Source organism: Lissotriton helveticus, chromosome 2_1 (assembly GCF_964261635.1).
Source record: "Lissotriton helveticus chromosome 2_1, aLisHel1.1, whole genome shotgun sequence".
Lineage (NCBI taxonomy): Eukaryota > Metazoa > Chordata > Amphibia > Caudata > Salamandridae > Lissotriton > Lissotriton helveticus.
Window position 1 is genome coordinate 1,791,381,749 of NC_136059.1, and position 22,230 is coordinate 1,791,403,978.

Here is a 22,230-nt window from a genome sequence, read left to right on the forward strand (position 1 = left end):
CGGGTGTAGACCGCAGTCAAGTATGAGAAAGGCACAGTTCTGGTGTGACTTGGCACGAAAAGAAAAATAAGTGAGACAGACACCAGGCCACAGAACGCAGGGAGAAACTATACAAGTAGTAGAAGAACTCTAGTTAGATATTCACTCTAGATGAGGGTGAAATGTACCAGTACAGAAAAATGTAAATACCGATGCCTTCTTCTTCTAAGGTGCTGCACCAGTAACTCAAACGGTTCAGCATCTGTAGCAGCAAAGGAGGAAGAGAGACAAAGACCCCCTCAGAAAATCCTACCTCTTATCGAGAGCATTATGCAGCTGAATTAAGTCTGAGAACAGTGAGGTTGGAAATGACAACCGTCTGAAACAATCCTTGGATTGAATGGCAATCAGATAGGCACAAATGCAAGAGTTACCCAAAACAATATTTGGGGCGCAGTCCCCTATTAGCAGTGACTGTGGTCCTCGAAGAACACGCTCAACAAATGAACAATGTCAAGAAATGAAGAAACAGACCAGGGTCTGTATTACCATTAGGGCGCACTTTCCCTGTTTGCGTCACAGTGCCTCTTTACACCGGTGCGCCTGGTGCACACACTAAAAGTGCACCCTATTATGAGGAATTTGCTGCCCTCAGGGTAGCTGCAAACTCGTGGTGACCTGGGAGCAGCACATTCAAGTGAAACATGGAGCGGCTGCTTCATAACTGCTCCGTGTTTCAAAATGCAGGCGGCACTCGCCTGCCTTTTCAAGAGGGATTAGAGATCTCCTTGCAGGCGGGTGCAGCAAGTGATTGCACCGCCTGCAAGAGAATGTCTGGGGGGTCCATGGGGCCCGTTTTCCACTCCAGAGGGCTGCCTTTAGGAAGGGCACTCAACAGCTTTTCCTGATATCTCCGAAAAAGTGATGGGGATCGCCACCCTTATAAATGAGGTATTTTCGTTCCTGAAGATGGCTCTAAAAGGGAATGCATGCTACATATCAAGGACTGAAATAATTTTGGAGCTAGTTTATTAGAACCAGCTCAATTTGGATAAAGGACCACAATACTGAAGGAGACCTTAATTTGAAATTGTCATGTGAATTAGACAAACCTTTGAATAGATTGAGCAACATTATATGGGTGGCATCTAAGTGCCTTCAAATCCGGTGTGGAAAGTTGGTTTACTGGATACCTTGAGTTCTTTTCACCTTTATTCCAAATATTTTTCCTTCACCTACCATGTCTGATAATCTATAAACACATATTTTTTTTTTTCATTTTTTTCACTCCAGGCACAGTAGACAGAGGCAGTATTACTGTCTTTAGCCATGCCCTGACAACAACATTGCTTGAAATTTCCCCTGGAAAATAATACGAGTGACATACTCAAGAAGACCTCAAACTATGGTGAGTGAAGACTTCAAACTAAATATTACTTAGAACTGAATGGTTAAGGAAAACGTCCTGTATTCTTTGGTATGGGATGCTCTCAAAGCAATGGATCGTGGAAAGAGGATGGCAACTGCAGCTAACTGAAAAGCCTAATTATTGATAGAACCGATATGACTAGAGAAGGAGTTGAAAGGCTCAAAACATAAATTCAAGGGCTCTAGTTTCATGTACCAGTAAAGCAACACATATTTTTTAAAGGCCAAGTGAATTTATAACAAACTCATCATTACTGGGATTGGGCAGAACATTTCCCATATCAGCATAAATACATTAGTGAGACAGCAGTACATAGAATCCAAATTGATATGCAAGAAGAACTAGAGGACTCCGTATGCCAGTAGGCAATCAAAGTCTTGCATCTAATAATTTTTCTGGGTCAGATATCTGTACTGGCCTATTCTATACTAAGTGCACTCACATCCCATGGACGACTCAGATCAACTATTGACCTCCATTGCAGAAAAAGGCAAAAATATTAAATCCATATCAAAGGCCATATTAGCAACACAGAACTCAGGAATGACCCATGACAAAGCACCCTATAGTGTCCCAAAGTTAAGTCCTAAAGAACACTAGTGTCAAACTCTTCACAAAAATGTTAGTGCCATGGATGGAACCTATTCAAGGTAATTCAGCAGCTCTGATGGATCAGTTCTTTCTTTCTAAGATTCTGATTCTGATTCAGACAGGGATCAACATGTTTAGGTTAACAGAAGACAATTATAAGCAGTGATCACAAATATATTAGAAAATGCATGCCTTTGAGGAAAAATCTTCCTGTAGAAAGATGCAAGGGAGGACTATCTGATCTTGGAAACACAAGCTTTCCCTGAAACACCATATAAAATACCAAACGCTGTTGTGAAATCTCACCTCTATTGCTATGACCACATATGCAGCTTAGTTTTGAATATAGTATGCGGAATTTAATATGTAAAAAATCTATAGTAAAAATATGTTTTCATATGCAAAATAAACAACTGATCTAAAGTAGTAACCACTACTCTTTAAATTTCAATGCTACACTATAAAAAGAACCAGGTGATTAATGGTGTTTGTGTTTATATGTGCTAGTTAACAGATATGCAAAATGGATGAAGACATATTGGTCTACGCTTTATGATACAAGATGGCTTCTGATGTCCAAACTTGCAGTCTATTTATAATGTACTGCCAAACGAACAGACAAGCAATTGGTGCAGAAAAGACTTTGTGCTAACAAGACTTTCCAACTGCCAGTATTATATACTATTCTCTTCGTTCACACGCAAAGACAAATTACATTTGTATAAAATGGTATATTAGCTCATATTCCTTAGAACCAGAAACAATCAATATAAAAATTAAAATTTTATTTTCTCTTGGTTTGACACATACCTTTCCCAGCAGCTTTTTGTTTGTGCCGAGTTTGTGTTGTTCAATACTTCTCCTAACAAACACCTTTTCAGCTGGTGTAATATCCTCCTTCATCAGGCTAAGAAGTTCCTTCAATTGCTCATTGTCACTTCCTGACCCAGCATGCAAGCTTAAAGAAACAGGTAATACTAAAATGAATCCTCTTGTTAATTAATGAAATGCATAACAAATAACACACACCTTGACTCATAATGTAGCTCTTTAAAAAAAAAGCAGTATATTGTAAACCGACTGGAGTATGTATGGCACACAAACTAAAGTCTGGGTGCGATACTAACGGGAATATATTGCATTTATTGTATTTACAATCTAGTAATAACTCTTACAGTGGTATTTAGAGGCAAATAATAAATGTCATCCATAGCGTAGAAAACCATTTCCCCTGCATTCCGACTACATGCTTAAGGTGTAAGAATCCCAAATTACAAATACCAGAACTACTGTAAAAATAAAAGAACAATCAAAGTAACATTAAAGACCTATGCGATTAGACACCTTTGATGAGACATTTATGCTGGTGTACTGAAATGTTATTTTTTCCTCATGCGTATACAATTATTTGTGTATCAATTTTGAATATGCTGAGTGATTTTGCAGTTAACGCCAATGCAACCATTCCGGATAAGAGAACTTTGAGTATCTGAAAAGTTTGGCATTGTAACACATCCATCATTAGGCACATGACTACATACAAAATGCAAATGTACACTGTGAGGTGACCAAATTAAATGTCGTAATGTTTTATATGAACTTATTATACAATGTTTGAGACATTGTTTCAAATTCCTAAGCCTTTTAGGAAGTCACATAATTTGACAAAAAATAAAGGTAAACATTGACTCTGTGTTATGTTAGGTGTCTTTGTAAAGCAAACTGTCACCCTCGAGGGTAACCTGGCACTGAGCAGGTGTGTGTGCTTAGCTTTGCCGATGGTAGATTTGTTAATTGAAACGCCAGGTGTTCAGCTTCTTGTGGAGTTTAAGAAGAGAGGAGGAGGTTCTGATGTGGAGTCAAAGGCCATTTCACGCTTTAGGAGCGATGTAAGAGAACACCCCTCCTGATCTGGTTCTGTTTATGAAAGACATGTTTGAGAGTAGGAGTCCTGCAGAGCAGAGGTGCTGGGTGGTTGGTGAAAGGAGATGCAACTGTGCAGGTAGGTGGTCATTACTTCTGGAAGTCCTTGAATGTGTGTGTGATGGGAAGTGTCAAAACCATGACCATAAACAACACAGACACAGTTAGAGAGTTCCTGTTCTAGATGGAACTTAACATGTTCAAAACCAATGACAGCTGTTGATGTCAAAACTATGTTCGATGACAAATGCTGCCCTGATGAATGCAGCCGAATTTAAATATTTAGCTGTTTCCTTTCTAATTCATTCTCCAATAAATATGGTAGAGTATGGGGTTTTATATACAAATTCTATCCCTGGTGAAAAGCACTTTTCGGAAGGTAGCACACTACTCCATGGGAGCCCAGTGTTAGTGAGTTAGTCAAACATAAGGGTTGGAGTTAGTTAGTCATTCTCCTTCCAGTCGTTGCCACACAGTTTGTAATGTTCTCCTCATGCCCATTATTGCAACATTATGAAGATCCCATGTGTAATGTTAATGTTTCATGTACTCAAGATAACAGGGTGCTTGACTATTAGTAATATCTTGATGCATAAAAACACAAGTAAGTTTTGTAATGCCATAAGTGCATTGTATTTCACTTAATTATGTATGGGGATAGATTCTGTTATGCAGAACAATATAAAGTGACATTTATTCTACTCAGTGCGAATGTTTAAAGATATAGCACAGAACTGTGTTTTGACTGGAATGGCAAATTACTGAGATTTCAGAAGATACATCCCTGAAGATTTTATAGTTCATACACATTCTAGAAAGCCTTTATTTACAAATGACATACCAGGCTTATGCAATCTTAAGCATTAGTTAGTAGTCTTCACTGGCTCATGAAGAAATATCGTTTTTTCCTGCCATCTACTATTGGCTATTGTAACAAAATTGGAGGTATTCCAATTGTTTCGGTTCTAACTGACATTACTCAATTGTAGAATTGGGAGACTTATTTTCCTTGTACTAAATAGGATTATAGGGTTCCTATCTTACACGTGGGTAGCAGAGTGATGCTGGTCAGTTGTCTCCAGTTGATAAAATCCATTTCCATGTCTTCACCATTCTCCTGAATTCCAGGTAATTATTGATGGCTTGTTTTGTGGAGTAGTGTGGCTCACTGGTTAGAGGCAGCAGGCCTGAGAGCAGAAGTCAGCCCGGGACCAGGGTTCAATTCCCGACGCGGCAGGGTCATGGACCTTGGTCAGCGGACTTGATAATTCTCGCTTCGGTGCTTACTCTAATCAGGGGTTCCACTCGGCAACTCTGGGCATTAGCTTGCCTAATCTCCACAACGGCCCCACCAATTCCGGGGATGCCTGGCTCCACCTTGGGGACTCCCAGCAAGGGACCATCCCACTGGGAAAGCCAGGACGGGTTCCCCAGAGTTATACAGCGCCGGGACGCCCCGTTGCTGGGGCAGCTGTGCGCTTTACAAGTATACAAGTATACTACATTTTCATGCTGCAAGTGAATTCTTACTTTAGCAGCTTGGACAGAGAAGGAAATGCCCCTGATAGTTTTCTTTGTTAGTATGATAGCCTTGCCACTGTATTCTGAAGCCTTTAGTGCAATGTGATAACTGACCTTGATATGCCACATTCATGCCATTGGCATAATGCATTTATGCTATGACAACAGAAGTAATTGCCTTGATCTTCTGTGGGAATTTCAAGTGTGAGAAGATATGCTTTAGTATCCATATGGTATGAAATGAAGTTTGTCACTGTGTTACCTTCATGGCTCAGAGTCCATTATAATTCATAGGTTTCTTACTTCCTTTGGTGGAGCTCCTAGCTCATCAGGCCAAGTTCTTAGTGGATTATTGTTTTTCCAGTACTCGTGTGTTGAGGTAATTAGTTAACAGCAACTGGTCAACAGGTCTGAGGCAATCCCCTTTTTTGAAACTTTAGGCTCATTAGGTTTATCCAATTTAAGGATTAGCTGGGCATCATGTATGTAACTACAGCATGCAAGGTGAAAGTATTTGATAAGTTCAGGTTATGCGCTGATATAGAATTTAGAGAAGACTGGTGAGGTAATGAACTCTTGAAGAATTCCACCCTTTATACTGTGTGGTTTTGGGGTAAAAAGAGATATTGATATGATGCTTGATCTATTCATAAGGTCATGTTTGATCGAGTCATGAGATAAGAATAGATCCAGTTGAGGAGGTTTCCTTCAAACCTCGCCATCAGAAAGGCCGAAACATATAATACAATTGTTTACCTTTAGTATATGCTAACATACCGTCCTTAGAAAGGCAGAAGCATATAATACAATCGTTTAGCGTTAGTATATGCTAACATACGGCCCTAATAAACATGTTTTGGTTAACACAGACACTTTTTTTAATAGGCTAACAAAAGTGTACTACACTTATGTGAGAACACACACATTTCTCTGACTGTAGCTCCTCACGTCAACCATAGGATCAGCAGGAGGGGTCGCTCAGGTGGCCATTGTAGGAGGCTGGCTTAGTATATGGTGCACACTTAAAAAAGTGTGCACCATATAGTAAGCCAGACAACTCTTATGGTGATTTTAGTGGTCTTAGATAACAATAGAAAGCTCTCAAAGGGGTAGCTGTGGAAAGCAGCCTTCAGGCTTAGTCCAGAAGGACTTTTAAGCAGCTTGTTTTACCAGATGTAATCATGTAGTGTAGGTTAAATGAAAAAGAACCCCACAGTTTATTTAGAAAAATATGTCTATTTATAATACAATACTCACTAACACATTAAGTATATCTCCTACCCAGAGATATCAACACAAATGCACACAATACTTCAATTGTAAACAGGTAAGTAAGCACAATACACAGTGGTCTCCAGGGGGAGACCAAACCATACACTAAGAAAGTGGAATGCGAACTGCGACTGAAGTTGGGGCTTGGACCAGGAGACCCAGAAGAGCAGGGGACCGAAATGACCACCCAAGATAAGTACCCAAGAACCCCACGGAGGCTGTGTGCAGAGTGGGAACAGAGCTGTGTACTCAATAGAAGTCAACGGTAAAAGTCGTGGTTACAATTTTGTAGGAGGGCCCTTCCCAGAAGACCCTGAAGAAAACCAGTGAAAGATAGAAGCTTGGAGCGTCACCCCACCCGTGGATACCCCAGGAACCAGGATACCTACACCAGGGAAGCAGGGTCCATAGGGGCGAAGTGACGTCAAAAACCGCCGTAGACCACAATGGAGGACTTCGGTAAAGATGCCACTGGTGAAGACTGGGCAAGAGTCCGGTGGAATCCAAGGGTGGATTCTTGGAGAGAGGAACCTGCAAGCAAAGGGGACAGAGACTATGCCGCTCTGAGGTGACCAGGAGGCATGGAAGATCAATGACCATCGATGATGGAAGATGCAGGAGAGATGACAGTGACCTAGACGCTCCAGCTATGAGGATCAGGCGACGCTGAGGAAGACCAGGAGCCATTCACGTGCTGTCCCACATCGGAAGTTGAGAACCAGAGGGTCGGTGTCCAACGGGAGTACCAACAAGCCTTGGCAGCAGCAACAGACATGGAAACCGATGAAGGAGCAACGTTGGGACCAGCAAGGTTCAAGGGACTCACCAAGTGCAGGAGAGTCAGAGCAGGCCAGAGCAAGCAGGGGAGCCCACTGAAGCAAGAGAAGACCCTCAAGAGGACACACAGGCCAAAGGCACTGGAGTCGCAAGAGGACCTCGAGCAGCTCACCAAAGATGAAGGACCATGGTGCAGAGTATCCAGTGAGGACGAAGATCTTGGAGGGAAGAGATGCTGGAGGCTGATGTTTCTTGTAGCCCGAAGATCGCTGGAGTGCAGAGTCAACAAGCCTAGGCAACGGCAAGTCGACGTGGTGCACAGGGGTTCGGCCCCAGAGTTCTGATGAGGGATTCTGGCCTCAAAATTGAAGAGAGGACAGATCAGGCCTTGAGGGAGTTGAAGATCCATAACCTGTGTTGTTGACCTGTTCAAAGTCCATGGAACGTCAGGCGCAGCAGACTGGTCAGCTTCTTTGCCGTGCCTGCAGATGCAGGGAAGTGAACCCTTCACTCCAAGGGAGATTACTTTGGGTGTCCTTGATGCCCACAGGTCTGTTGAAGATCCTGGATGAAGCACAGACACAGATGACGAAGAAGACTTGCAGAATAGCGAGTCTAGGAGCAGCAGGAGTCTTCCTTGACGCAGTCTCGGTTCCAGGCGCAGCCCAGCGAAGTCCAAGTGTCCAAACAGTCAAAGAGTGACGTGATTTCAAGCATGAGTCTTGTACCACGACGAATCTGAGGACCCACCCAGAGGTACATCCTTTTATACCCTCAGAAAGGTGTTAGGATGGCTCAGGGGTCCCTCCCAGAGGAGGGGCTGGACAGAGGGGAGGATACTCCCATGTCTTTTGTCCAGTTTCGTGCCAGAGTGGGAGCCAAGGGCTCCCAGAAGAAGATCTAACTAAAGAATCGATGGAGGACACCAAACGCGCCCTTCCAAGTAATCTGGTGGTGCTGGAAAGCACCCCCACCCCAGCCCAATAAACCAAGTCATGTCTAGGAGGGAGTCACAGCTCCCTGTGACAGGAAACCTATTGTTATACCTTCACCTGCTTGGGCTCAGCTCAGCGGCAGGAAGGCAGAATCATGACTGTGGTCAGCAGCAGCACTAGCTTGCTAGCAGACCCTGAAAGATTGTTACCTGGAGTACTTGGTGCTTTCCAGAATGTCTCAGACAACTCAATGACACCAATTCGTATATCCCTTTGGCAGAAGATCCAACAAAAAGACTATCTCTGAATATTAAACATCTCACTGAGGAGGCACTGTCAGAAGGATGGATAACGGCGAATGAGGCCTCCTACCTCTGTACTTTGAATCCGGTGATGCCATATTTTTATGTGCTCCCGAAAATTCATAAACAACAACGCCCTCCACCAGGACACCCAATAATTTCCGGTATCGGTTCAGTATTGGAACCGCTATCGACCGTTGTCGATATTTTTCTACGACCCTTGGTTAAATTGATGCCAACCTACATCCAGGACATGAAGGATTTGCTAAGAACTTTACCAAGTATTGAGTTTGATACCAACTTGGACATCTTGGTATCCTTTGATGTAGAGTCTCTCTACACTTCAATACCACAAAATGAGACTCTAGAAGTGATTGAGACATTACTGCGAGAACAGAGTTGGGACTCTATTACTCCTGTATCCTTTGTGATGGAACTGGCCACCATGGCAATGAAAGAAAATTTCTTTCGATTTGAGGAGACGGTGTTTCTCCAGACCTCAGGGACCAGCATGGGCAGCGTTTTTGCCCCGTCCCTAGCTAATCTCTATGTTCACAGGTTCGAACAAGAGTGTGTCTTGTCACCTACCAATCCCTATTTGTCATCGATAAGGGTTTGGAAACGCTACATAGACGACATTCTGGTAGTGTGGCGAGGGACACAGAGTGAATTAGAGACCTTTCACCTGTGGCTGAACGATCAGAATAGGTTCCTACGGTTTACCATTGTATTTTCAGAATCAACCTTGGCATTTCTGGATCTTCGCATCACGGCTACACCAACGGGTCTGGTGTCTGAACTGTATAAGAAACCGATGCCACGGAACTCACTGCTCCAATACGACAGCTGTCATCCAAAGGCGCTTCGAGACAATCTGCCCTTTGGTCAATTTTTACGTATTCAACGTAACTGCAGCACCAAAGAGGGGTTTCGCAAACATGCAGGTGAACTTGAACAGTGTCTCCGTGATCAGAAATATCCTCGAAAACTGATTCGAGACTCTAAAAAGAGAGCCTCAAACAACAATCGCGAATCACTACTAGAGGTGACCTGCCCTAAACCAAAGAATGAGAGGATAGCGTTTGTAAACACCTTCAATACACGATCGAACGCAGTCAAGAAAATTGTGCAGATGCACTGGAAAATCCTCAATACTGGCTCGGACAACCTCCCCAGACCATTGTTTGCATACAAGAGAGGACCAAGTTTGAAAGATCGTCTAGTACATACCAGACCAGGACCTAAGAAAATTCACCAAGTAGGTACCTTATGGGATCTGCCGCCAGTTGAAGGTCACCACCCATGTGGAAACTGCGCTGCCTGCACCCAAACAACCCACTCTACCCGCATTGATATAGGAACTTCAAGACGTTGGGAACAGAAACACTTCACTAATTGCAATAGTTCCAATCTCATCTACCTCATTAGATGTCCATGTTCCTTACAATACGTTGGAATGACAACTAGAAAAATAAAAGTCAGGATATCGGAGCATAAAAGCACGATTCGGTGCAAAAAACAATCCACCCGCCTCACAAACCATTTTCTGGAGGTAGGACATGCACCCACAGACTTTTCTTGGACTGTGTTGGAAAAACCTTGGATTCCCCCGCATATCACATATATCGCGAAACACCTCTTTAAACTAGAGCAAAAATGGGTGTATCGTCTGAATACAGACAAAAATGGTCTCAACGAGGAAATTCCTTGGACTACATTATAGGATGGTCGCGGTTTGGCCCCCAGTATCGTATCTCCAATGTAAACATATAGTGTGTGAATATCCGTGTGGTTTTAGATTGTTTTTAAAAAAAAACATACATGACTGGTGAGAGCAATGAGACAACATACTTTGATATAGAGTTATACGGGTTTCTGTGATACCATCCCATTATCCGGCAATCACTAGCCATATAGTGTCTTAAGGTTTATCTATGCCCCCTTGTGTTACTGAACATACGGCATGAGCAGTAAAGATTATCAACTGTATTAACAAAGAGCATACACACACTGTGCATCAGGATGAATAATACTACACAATTGCCCCATCTCTAGATGATCACACGCCTGTGATATCATATGATAACTTCGATAAGTGTGTGGTTAAGATCTTTGTCTGTGCCTATACCACACTAGTACTCTAGAACACTTCTGATCGAATTGTGAGCTCTATTACAAGAATTGGCAACACTTGAATATACAAAAAATATAAAAAGGATGTAAGAAAAGAAAAAAGAAATGGTTTTTGTATACACAACATTCTGGGATAAGTGGGTTGCCCTTCATTTAATCTTAGACAGATGATGCATTGTATAACAGGTAATGCTAGGTCTCCGTTTGTGCTTAAAACCCCTTTAATGCAGACAGGTCCATGCAAATTAGTCTCGGATAAATAATTACGATAGCCGAGGTAATTTCAGTACACACCAAATAGAGCTCAGCTTACTTTCAATGCTCGTGAGCTCCAATACTACATTTCCCATCTACCTTGTAGTTCGAGGGGATAGCGAGAGGGCGCATGCGCAATGACACGACGAATAGAGGGTTGTGACTTCTGCGTTTTGAAATAGAGTAAACAGAAAGGTTGCGGTGCCTTCCCGTGCAGCGCAGATGCCTGTTTGGGGTCTCGACGGACAGGTAGGTCCTCTAACAACCTAGATGCAAAATGCGTAATGTATTCATTACGGAAGGCGAAAGGATTTATTACTGACTGCCGTATGTCTGTGTATTTTGGTTGGCGCGCTTCCATTCGAAGCGCGGCCACCAAGCTTAACTGAATTCGGGTACTTGCGTGACCTCTGTTGCTTCGGCTGACATCATTGAGGCAGAGCGCGCTGAAATGGACATGGGCGCCTGTGTGTTTTGTGACGCCTGGGCTGATATCATTAGGGCATATCTTTCCGAAGATGATTGGGTAATCTTCCTGGTCAAACCGTCCTTTTGCATGAATTAATAACACTAGTTGTGCGCTATGTATAAATTACTGTGCGATGTGAGGTTTTTGGTTGACCTTCTATGCAAGCTGTCTGGTCAACTGCTTGAGATTTGGCTGTCTATTTGAGGTTTACCCGTTTTGACGGTTGTGGTTTACTTACTTATTATTTCTATATATATTTTGTTGAATAGAGCGGTGCCCCTAATTCCTGAGCTGTGGCCAGGCGAGGTGTGGCGCCGGTTTCTCATACTCTAGGTGAGTGAGAGATATATACAGATGTAGAAAGGTTGGGCTCCAAAAGTGTTAAATCATGAAAATGTATAAATAATGATATACTAATAGTTGAAACTAATGATGGGTAACCCTACTAATGTGTTCCCCTGTTCTCTGTTCTCTTTATTTGTGTTGTCTATACATGACTCTTCCTGCCTGAACTGAGCAGCTTCTACTAAACAGAAGCATTGAGAATACCGTTTCAGGTGATATCTTATTATTTTTATTATGCACACATGCACGTTTTGTAAGCAGTAGCAAAATACAATTGTGGTCCTGAGGAAGCAGGTGATACAAATAGTGTCAGTAACTGCAGAAACATGTCGACCTATATATTCATCCAGTAGATATTTGTTTAAACTACTGTTATTTTGCACATTTTTTAATCTTGGAAGTGGAATACGTCTGATTAAAGTAATTTTTGTATTCACTATCCATTTTTAATTATTCACTATCACGTATTATTCTTTATGCACTGCTTTTCAGTTACTTACTTGTGTGTGCACTGATGGCACGTTGTGGACGTACCACTTGGTGAGATTGGCCCAAATGATGAACAGGGCGGTCTAAGAAAAGTAACTGATGGGTATCCATACCACGTTGTGATGGGTCCTAACGTTTCATGTAGTGGACGGTACATGTTGTGAACAGAGAGCCTTAAGTTTCCTGAGACCCACAGTTATTATTTTTGTATGAAGTGTCTAGTAAGGGGCTATAACTGTGTTTAGGTCTTTAAATATTTCCCTTGGACCCTACTCCCCCCGTTTATATTACGCTTTCCAGAGGAGCCCACAGTGCATGGAATCATACCTCCAACACAGGTAACGGGGTTGGGGTATGATTCTAACCAGGGCCGGACTGGCCATAGCAGGCACCGGGCAATTCCCCGGTGCGCCGCATGGGTGGGGCTGGTTTTAGGCCACTTGGGGACGTTTTTGTTAAATCGGCCCTGTACCAAAATCGTCCCAAAACCGGCCCTGACAAAGAGCTCGGCGGCACCTCCACCAACCAGAGTGGGGAGGGGGGAGGCCGGCTGAGCACTATGCCAGGGCCGGTTGTGGTTCCCAGCCCGGCCCTGATTCTAACATGTTTGATACCAAACATGCCCAGGTTCGGCACATCCACTACATAGTTAGCCATTGTGTAATGATGCCTGGCCACTATATGTATCGAAATAACTGACCGCATTTACAAAGCCTGGAGAATCGACTCCGGGGTTTATAGGGGTGTCCTTCTCCTGCAGGACACCCTCACACTTATAATCCAGCACCCTTGCTTTAGGATTGAAAGGCCTGCCTTAGGGGTGACTTAGAGGTTTTTAGTGTAATGGCCTGAGATATATGGAAATTTAGATCTGTTGTAAGTGGTGCTAGCAATGGCAGGCCTGCAGTCACAGTTTGGGTTGCCTCCTATGGGTGGCATAATGCATGCTGCAGCCCATGGGAGACCCCTGGTGTACCTATGCCCGGGGTACCTTAGTACCATGTACGAGGGACTTACAAGGGAACACCAGTAGCCAATTGGGGAGGTACTAAAAGCACTTAACATGAAATTTAAGGAAGAAGCACAGTGACTGGAGTCATGATTAGCAGGATCCCAGTCAGACTAGTCCAAACCACACTGACATCAGGCAGCAAGTGGGGGGTAACCATGCTAGAAGGATCCTACCTTCCTACAGCCCCCTTTCCACAGTGAAACTAGAGTTGAATTAATACAGCAAACATAAGCATCCATCAACGAAGGGCAGGGCCCATAAGCAGAAGAAAACCATCAATGATGTGACGCCCAGGACATAGTAGTGGAATTCGACTGTATACCCCCTGGAAATTTCAGTGAGGCTTGTCCTTTTTTTTTTAGAAGCATAGCCCTATTTTAAAAGAGAAAAAAGGAGAAAAACTCATGTAATCAAACAGATAAAGTAGTACCCGACAGAGTAGTAAACTTTGGCATTTCCGCAACTATGCAAAGTGAAAGTAAAAATTCTCTCCCTACTGCAATCACTTCAGAGAAAAGCTTGTAACACTACTTAACACAACTAGGAACTTTTTTTGTAGGACAATGCTTCCTTCGATGCCAATTTCTGAAGTCTATGCGATGCGTTTCACGATGTATGATGTTAAAAGCTGCTGTTAAGCCGATAGGCAGTAGTGCTGCTAGCCTGTTTCTATCCACCATTGTATTAAGTTATCCACATAGATATCAGGAAAGATTCAGCACCTCTCCATGAATACAAGTCTTTTAATTAGTCAGATTGTAGCGAGTTGTCATCTACGATGTTTAAAAACTGGGAGAAAACTGCACTTCCAATTAGTTTTCCAAGGAATGGCCGTTTTGCATTTGACTGCAATTGTAAGGTTCACAAATACTTTAGGGAAACGACTAATCTGGGAAATGAGTGTTTGACGGAGCATTTGTCTCACATATTATGTTCTTTTCAGCAAATGTTAGTGGGGTAGCTCAAAATGTGAAGGATTCACTCACCTTGTGAAGAATTCTGCTTAAGGTACCCAAGCTGAAGATTATCGCTAGTCACTATGGATATGGCGAGTTTGTATACCAGTGCTGAATCTTAAGCAGGTTTGTACACATTAACATATTTCTTGGTTTCATGATCTTTGAATAATATGCAACTAAGTGGACTTCAAAAACTACTGCAGGGAATTTAGGATTGCAAGATATAAATTGTTCATTTTATGAATACAGTTTATTGGTGATTTGTTGATAGTTTGGGATTCCTCAGAACAATTGTTTTTAAAATATATTGAGATCTTAAGCACAAATATAAAAAAAAATTAAAATAATTTATGTAATTAGGAAAACTAAAATCACATTTTTGTGCTTAAAAAAATCACTTCATAAGAATACAGAAAGTAAGTCCATATCAAAAACAAAATCAACTCTCCATGCGAAAAGCTTCCATAATAGAACTACCAAATGTAATATTACAGGTGGTGAGATTTTTTTAACAAAACAAACTGTTCAGTTGTAACCGAACTACCTAAGCATTCTTATAAAGCTTCTGAAAGTATAAGACTCAGAGTGAGTGGGACATTAGAAATAAAAGCACGAAGAGCAAAAGAAAAAACAGTAAATTCTTATTGTGTCTCAAAAATACAGTGAATAAAAAAAATCTGCACATTTGGTTCATACAACATTTGAGTCCTATTTGTATAAAAAATGTAAATATTCTACAAAACAACTTAATACACTAAATTTAGAGGAAAGATTATCCAACAGAATAACTGTCAATTCTTTATTAACATTAAAAAAGGGCAAGTGATCAGAAAGACAAATTGAGCTCATTCGATTTTGAAACCCTGATTGTAGGTTTTGACTATCACCATAACCGGAATGCTATGTGTGTACTAAATAGGTGGCTTGCAAATTTAGGCAAAATATAACAGTATTGAAAGACAGTGAAAGAAAACACATTTAAAGTAAATTGCTTTATGAATTGTAATATAAAGTTAACTGTTTATATTACAAATGCCTTTTTGGAAATGTACTCTATGAAAACCTCATACTATGACTGGAATTAAACAAATATATATGCATATTTTTTAACATTTTTATTTTAACCACACAAAACTCACACATGGTACAAAGCCGATGGCATGGCACAACAGAGACATAACAGTACACATCAGATTGCCACTTAGGACACTATGACGATTCATGCACAGTCAAGAAGAGGCACATAGAGGCAGACGCTAGGTTCCCCAACATCCCTAAACAACTATACTTTTATTTAACTGTTATGGTTTTGGTAAAAGGTTGCAATCTTTCAGTGAAGTTACATGGGATGGTGTTTGTGTATTAATATGTATGTTTTAAGAAATGCTTTGTAGATGGACAGTATAATGTATTGAGAAATAGGGCAAACCCAATAGTAACCTGGATACACCTTGAAATAAAGACAACAGAAATGCATGAAATAAGTTTCAGAAAGTTCAGTTCAGGCCTTTCACTCCCCAAGACAGAAGCAGCAGGCCAACACTGCAAAGTGGAAGTCCCTCCTGACAGCTTCTTCCGCTCTTCTTCTTGGCAGGTTCCTTAGTCCAGCAGAGTTCTAAAGTTGTGGGGAGACCGCCCCAGTACTTATACCAGTTTTACTCTTTGAAGTTGGCAAACTTCAAAGAAAAGTATTTCTTGTCTTACTAGAACCAGTTCTGCCCTCCCTGGTCCAGTCACACTACAATGAGTGGAGACAGCATTGAGAAAGGAAGACACAGCCCTATTCAGGTGTCAGAGATGACTCCTCCCACCACTCTAGCGCAGGAAGACCCATCAGGATATGAAGGGCACACTTCAGCTTCCTTTGTGTGAGTGTCTGGAGTGAATGCGCAAACAGCCCCTGTCAGTCTAAAACCAGACATGATTTCCACAGGCAGGCACAGAATGGTTAAGCAAGAAAATGCCCACTTTCTAAAAGTGATTCAGAAAAGGGGGTGGTGATGAACAGAGTGCCTGAATTAGGCAGACCACTCTTACCCAGTCCAAAGATCAGGGCTTGATCCATCACCGTTTTTTAGCTCACTGCACCATCCCAGCTCAGAACTTGGCTATATGCAAATTAGTCTGTTCCTGTCCCAGTGCATGATGGGAACAGGGCAAACCAAACTACCAAGCCAATTCTTATACTGGGAAGGAAACAAGCTTCCGGGGACCGGTTTCTGCCATTTCAGGCGTCGTCGGCCCGGCTTGCTTGAATCCTGATGGTGCAATGAGCAAGGGACTCACATCTGAGTATACCCTTCCACGCTTATGGTGGACAAAATGATTCAGAAAAGGGGGTGGTGATGAACAGAGTGCCTGAATTAAGCAGACCACTCTTACCCAGTCCAAAGATCAGGGCTTGATCCATCACCGTTTTTTAGCTCACTGCACCATCCCAGCACAGAATTTGGCTATATGCAAATTAGTCTGTTCCTGTCCCAGTGCATGATGGGAACAGGGCAAACCAAACTACCAAGCCAATTCTTATACTGGGAAGGAAACAAGCTTCCGGGGACCGGTTTCTGCCATTTCAGGCGTCGTCGGCCCGGCTTGCTTGAATCCTGATGGTGCAATGAGCAAGGGACTCACATCTGAGTATACCCTTCCACGCTTATGGTGGACAAAATGATTCAGAAAAGGGGGTGGTGATGAACAGAGTGCCTGAATTAAGCAGACCACTCTTACCCAGTCCAAAGATCAGGGCTTGATCCATCACCGTTTTTTAGCTCACTGCACCATCCCAGCTCAGAACTTGGCTATATGCAAATTAGTCTGTTCCTGTCCCAGAGCATGATGGGAACAGGGCAAACCAAACTACCAAGCCAATTCTTATACTGGGAAGGAAACAAGCTTCCGGGGACCGGTTTCTGCCATTTCAGGCGTCGTCGGCCCGGCTTGCTTGAATCCTGATGGTGCAATGAGCAAGGGACTCACATCTGAGTATACCCTTCCACGCTTATGGTGGACAAAATGATTCAGAAAAGGGGGTGGTGATGAACAGAGTGCCTGAATTAAGCAGACCACTTTTACCCAGTCCAAAGATCAGGGCTTGATCCATCACCGTTTTTTAGCTCACTGCACCATCCCAGCTCAGAACTTGGCTATATGCAAATTAGTCTGTTCCTGTCCCAGTGCATGATGGGAACAGGGCAAACCAAACTACCAAGCCAATTCTTATACTGGGAAGGAAACAAGCTTCCGGGGACCGGTTTCTGCCATTTCAGGCGTCGTCGGCCCGGCTTGCTTGAATCCTGATGGTGCAATGAGCAAGGGACTCACATCTGAGTATACCCTTCCACGCTTATGGTGGACAAAATGATTCAGAAAAGGGGGTGGTGATGAACAGAGTGCCTGAATTAAGCAGACCACTCTTACCCAGTCCAAAGATCAGGGCTTGATCCATCACCGTTTTTTAGCTCACTGCACCATCCCAGCTCAGAACTTGGCTATATGCAAATTAGTCTGTTCCTGTCCCAGTGCATGATGGGAACAGGGCAAACCAAACTACCAAGCCAATTCTTATACTGGGAAGGAAACAAGCTTCCGGGGACCGGTTTCTGCCATTTCAGGCGTCGTCGGCCCGGCTTGCTTGAATCCTGATGGTGCAATGAGCAAGGGACTCCTTTTTCTGAATCACTTTCTAAAAGTGGCATTTTCAACCACACAATTTAAAAACCATCTTTACTAAAAGGCGTATTTTTAAATTGAGAGTTAAGACATCCCAACCTCCAACTTTCTATCATCTTCCAATGGGAATATGCACTGGAAAGATGTTTCAAGGCAGACCCCATGCCAACCTATCGAAGAGAAAGACTTTCAATAGTGAAAAAAGAAATGACAGCATTTCACTATTAGGACGTGTAAAAACACACCACATAATGTCCTACTTTTTAAATACATTGCACTCTGACGATGGAGCAGCCTTGGGCTTACTTTAGGGGTACTTATATGTAATAAAAGGGAAGGGTGAGGCCTGGCAACTGGGTGCACTTGTCAGGTAAACATGGCAGTTTAAAACTGCCCGTGCAGACACTGCAGAGGCATGTCGGAGACACATTGGAAGAGCTACTTGTAGGGTGGCACAACCAGTGCTGGAGGCTCACTGGCAGCATTTGATTTACAGGCCCTGAGCACATTACTAGGGACTTACTAGTAAATAAAATATGCCAATCATGGATACACCAATCAGTAACGCAATTTACATGGAGAGTATAGGCACCTTAGCACTGAATAGCAGTGGTTAAGTGCCCAGAGTCCTAAAATCAATGATAAATAGGTAAAAAAGGAGGCCAAAAAGCAGAATGTCTGGTGGTAAACCTATTAAAAATGCCAGGTGTAACACCCACCAGTAAACAAATAGGTGGCACGTTGTCATAGACCTGCTACAGGTGACCCTGTTTTTCTATCTCAGCACCCTACCCCTGATGGTCTGGTAATACAGGCCTCGGCTAGCTAATTGAGATCGGGGAGCATGCCATGGTGTTGAATTCTGAAAGTCAGTTGACAGGGAAAATACATTTTGCAGCAGTGTCAACGTGTCTTTACCTTTGTTTTGCAATCTGGATAGTTGCCTGGTTGTGCATCATTTTTAAATGTATGACTACAGGCTCACCCCAATATTTGGCTTAATGTACAAAGAGAAGGAGCATACCAACAAGCCAACTTGTGCATATCGCAATAATTCCTACAACACTGAGCGAAGAGGTGCCTGCAGTGGCATTTTTAGGTCTTGCTTACAAGACAGTGCATGCAATGTCTGTTGCGGGAAATACTGTGGGCTAACCAAGAATTCACAGGGACTTGGTGCCCACCCATTGCTTACCATTGGTTGGCATTCCTGTCACTTTCAGTTGCCTGCTTCTATTTTGTGCCCTAAGTTGTCAATCTTGTGTTTGTGCTCCAAAGAAGCATAGCCGCTCTACTGTCTCTTTTGATTAACTGGCTGCAATGCTTCAACTATTTGCTTTGCAAACACTACTTTTTTCTTTTGGGTTAAGCACTCCCTGAGAGTGCACATGCTGCCCGGCTTTCTTCCTTGTGTGCTTCTCCCTCCCTCCTCTCTGTGTTGTTCTCTATCACCTGAGTGTTTCTCCTTGTCCCCTCCATGTTGTGCTCGCCATTGGGTTCTCTCTCTCCAGTTGCTTTCTCACTTATATGCTTCTTCCCTGCCTACACCACACTGATCTGTCATCCACTGCTTCTTCCCCCACCATTGCCCTCCATGTTGCTTCCCCGACCTGCATCCTCCTTCTCTCGCACCTGTAGCTTCTCGGTCTCAATCTCACCCCATACAATGTATTGGTTCCCCCAAACATGCACTCTCATTCTCTCTCGCCTGTTGCTCCAGACCCCCCTTTGCTGCCCCTCACCAATGGTGGCCGCCACTAACAAAGGGTGGTGAGTCAGGTGGGCGGAGCGCAGCGAGGAGGTGGGTGGGGGAGGGTGCGCGTTTGGGCGTGTTAATAATATATTTTTTTTTAACGTACCTGAAGAAGCAGGCCTCCTCCTGTGTCTCATTGCTTCTGCTGTCCACTTCGTGGACGCAGCAGCCCCGTGGACAGACTCCCATGTAGTGACCGTGCTGCAGAGCAGCGGGGGGATTGCCCTGAACGGGCAGGAAATACGCTCCGCTCAGGTCTTGGAGTCTCTGGGGTTTCTCCAGCCGGGCTGGAGATACCTAAGTGTGCATGTGTGTTTTGGTCGGCCTGAGATGGCCGGCCAAACACATATGCGTACTTAGGGAGTGCATAAGCACTCTCCCTTCCCTCTCCCATGCCCCGCGCCTCCCTACACAAGCTGGCTCCAAGCCGGCAAACAAAAAATAAAACGATATTAGAACATATCTTTTTCGTTTGCAGGCTCTGCGCCAGGCAGTGGGGTGACGCTCCTCGGCTATTGCGAAGGAGCGCCCGCTGCCCCCTACTTACCCTGATTCCTCAGTGTTGCTTCACCACCCAAGCCTTTTGTGTTGCTCCCCCCACCTCCTGCACCATCCTTACTGCTGCCCCCAACCCACACGTTAAAAAAACAAAACACTTTTGCACAACTCGGTAAAAAGTAGTTCTCTAAGTGCCAGGGACTTCTATGGCCATGTGTGTGTGCTTGTACGACCAAACAATACTTTTTCTTTTAGGCAATACTTTTTCTATGTTACTTCCAAGCGGCCTCTCTCCTCCCACTCACTCAAAATAATGTTTTACAAAAACTATGACAGAACAAAACAAGCATTTAACCAAGTCAAAATACTGGCAGCCAACTGTAGACTTATTGGCTTTGACAATGCTTGTTAATCAGATTGGTGCAGAGAATCAGTGCATAAACTAATTTCGCTGAGCTCTCACCCATGATTCACGGCCCATCGGTGCCTTATCAACAGAAAGAAATGCTATACAGTTTTGTTTTATGTTCTCAAATCGTACAAGCCAAAATAAAAATCTCAACAAAACCACCACTGCTCCTCAAAAAGTATTCCCTTTGGATTGATGCGCAGAAAGTAATATCATACATGGTTAGAGAAGGGCAGTGCATCATTGCTACTACAGTACAGTGCCGCCATCTAGCGGACTTCGGTAAAATTGTAGTCTTTGGTTAAGGCATTGAATAACTATGTATCTAAATTGCCGGACTACCAGTTCTTGGTGCTTTCAGCACATGGGCACCTAGGTAAAGGCGCAAAAGATCTGATTGGTCAATACGAAGATGAACTCTTCTCATCTCAATGGATTCAGTCCCAACTGCATGTTTATTTGACAGCACAAGATAGCAATTTAATTTCTAGCCCCCTGACGCCATTTAAACGTAATCTGTTTCCTGTCAAGAAAAGCAACAAGAATCGCCCATGTTGTGGGGTGGTCACGTTTCAAGGCGCTGAGTAGCAACTATGATTCTCAGCTACATAGTCACAAGGCTGTGCTCAATGCGTGCATTTCCATGTCTGCGATGCGCTTTTGTATGACATTTCTATGGGGGACACGTTGTATGACCCTTTCTCACAAGCATAATAAAGTATCTATGTTGAAGTAGTGATGAGCATGTTACTTACCTTTTTTTTAACTCTTTTCTGGTGGATATTCACCTTCAGAATATTCCTCAGGCGCCAGACTGGATCGCGAAGATGTTGCATAAGTGCTTCTGTGCACCAGCACAAATTTGTGTGATAAAAAGGTGGCAGCGGCGGCTCCTCCGTAATGGCGTAGCAGCGACACCCCCACCACGAGCCAGCAAAAATAAAATGATAATAAAATACTTTTATTATCATTTTATTTTAATGACTGACTCGATGCCAGTCTAGGGCGTGACGGGTCGGACCATGGCAGGGAGGTGGAGTAAGTGCACATGTAGGTTAGGCTAGCTGTCTTAGGACGGCCAACCCAACAAGCGCACTTAGATTTCGTCCAACCTAGCTGTATTCCACAGCCGGGTGGAGACACGGCACAGACTCCCTGTGCCTGAGCGAGCTCCAGCCCAGCCTGCTCAGGCCAATCCCAGCGCTTCTCTCATGCTTGCAATAGCATGAGAGCAGTGTCGGGATTGGGTGGGGGAGTCTGTTCTGTGTGCTGCATGGCAGAGGAGCACTAAGGTGGCCAGCAGAGTCAAGTAAGTCTTTTTTATTTAATTTTTACCATCCCCCCACACTTTATATGGTAGCAGCCACCACTGGAAGGTGGTGCAGTGTAGTTGCAATGAAAGAGCGTCACTCAATGAGCTGACGTAACTGCAACAAGGAACACCGTTTTCAGCTGCAAACGTCACAGCGAACATCTATGCATAGGCTTGAGCAGCCTACACGTAAGAAAT

General features: G+C 43.4%; 1 protein-coding gene across 2 annotated transcripts in view; it reads right to left on the bottom strand.

Annotated features, from left to right (window-relative positions):
- Positions 1-22,230, bottom strand: part of ZGRF1 (zinc finger GRF-type containing 1) — an 829,426-nt gene that overhangs the window by 122,395 nt on the left and 684,801 nt on the right. For both annotated transcript variants that reach the window (XM_078676730.1, XM_078676729.1), the window contains exon 24: positions 2,810-2,957. In XM_078676730.1, coding sequence (XP_078532856.1) covers positions 2,810-2,957 — 148 coding nt within the window. The remainder of the gene's footprint in view (positions 1-2,809; positions 2,958-22,230) is intronic.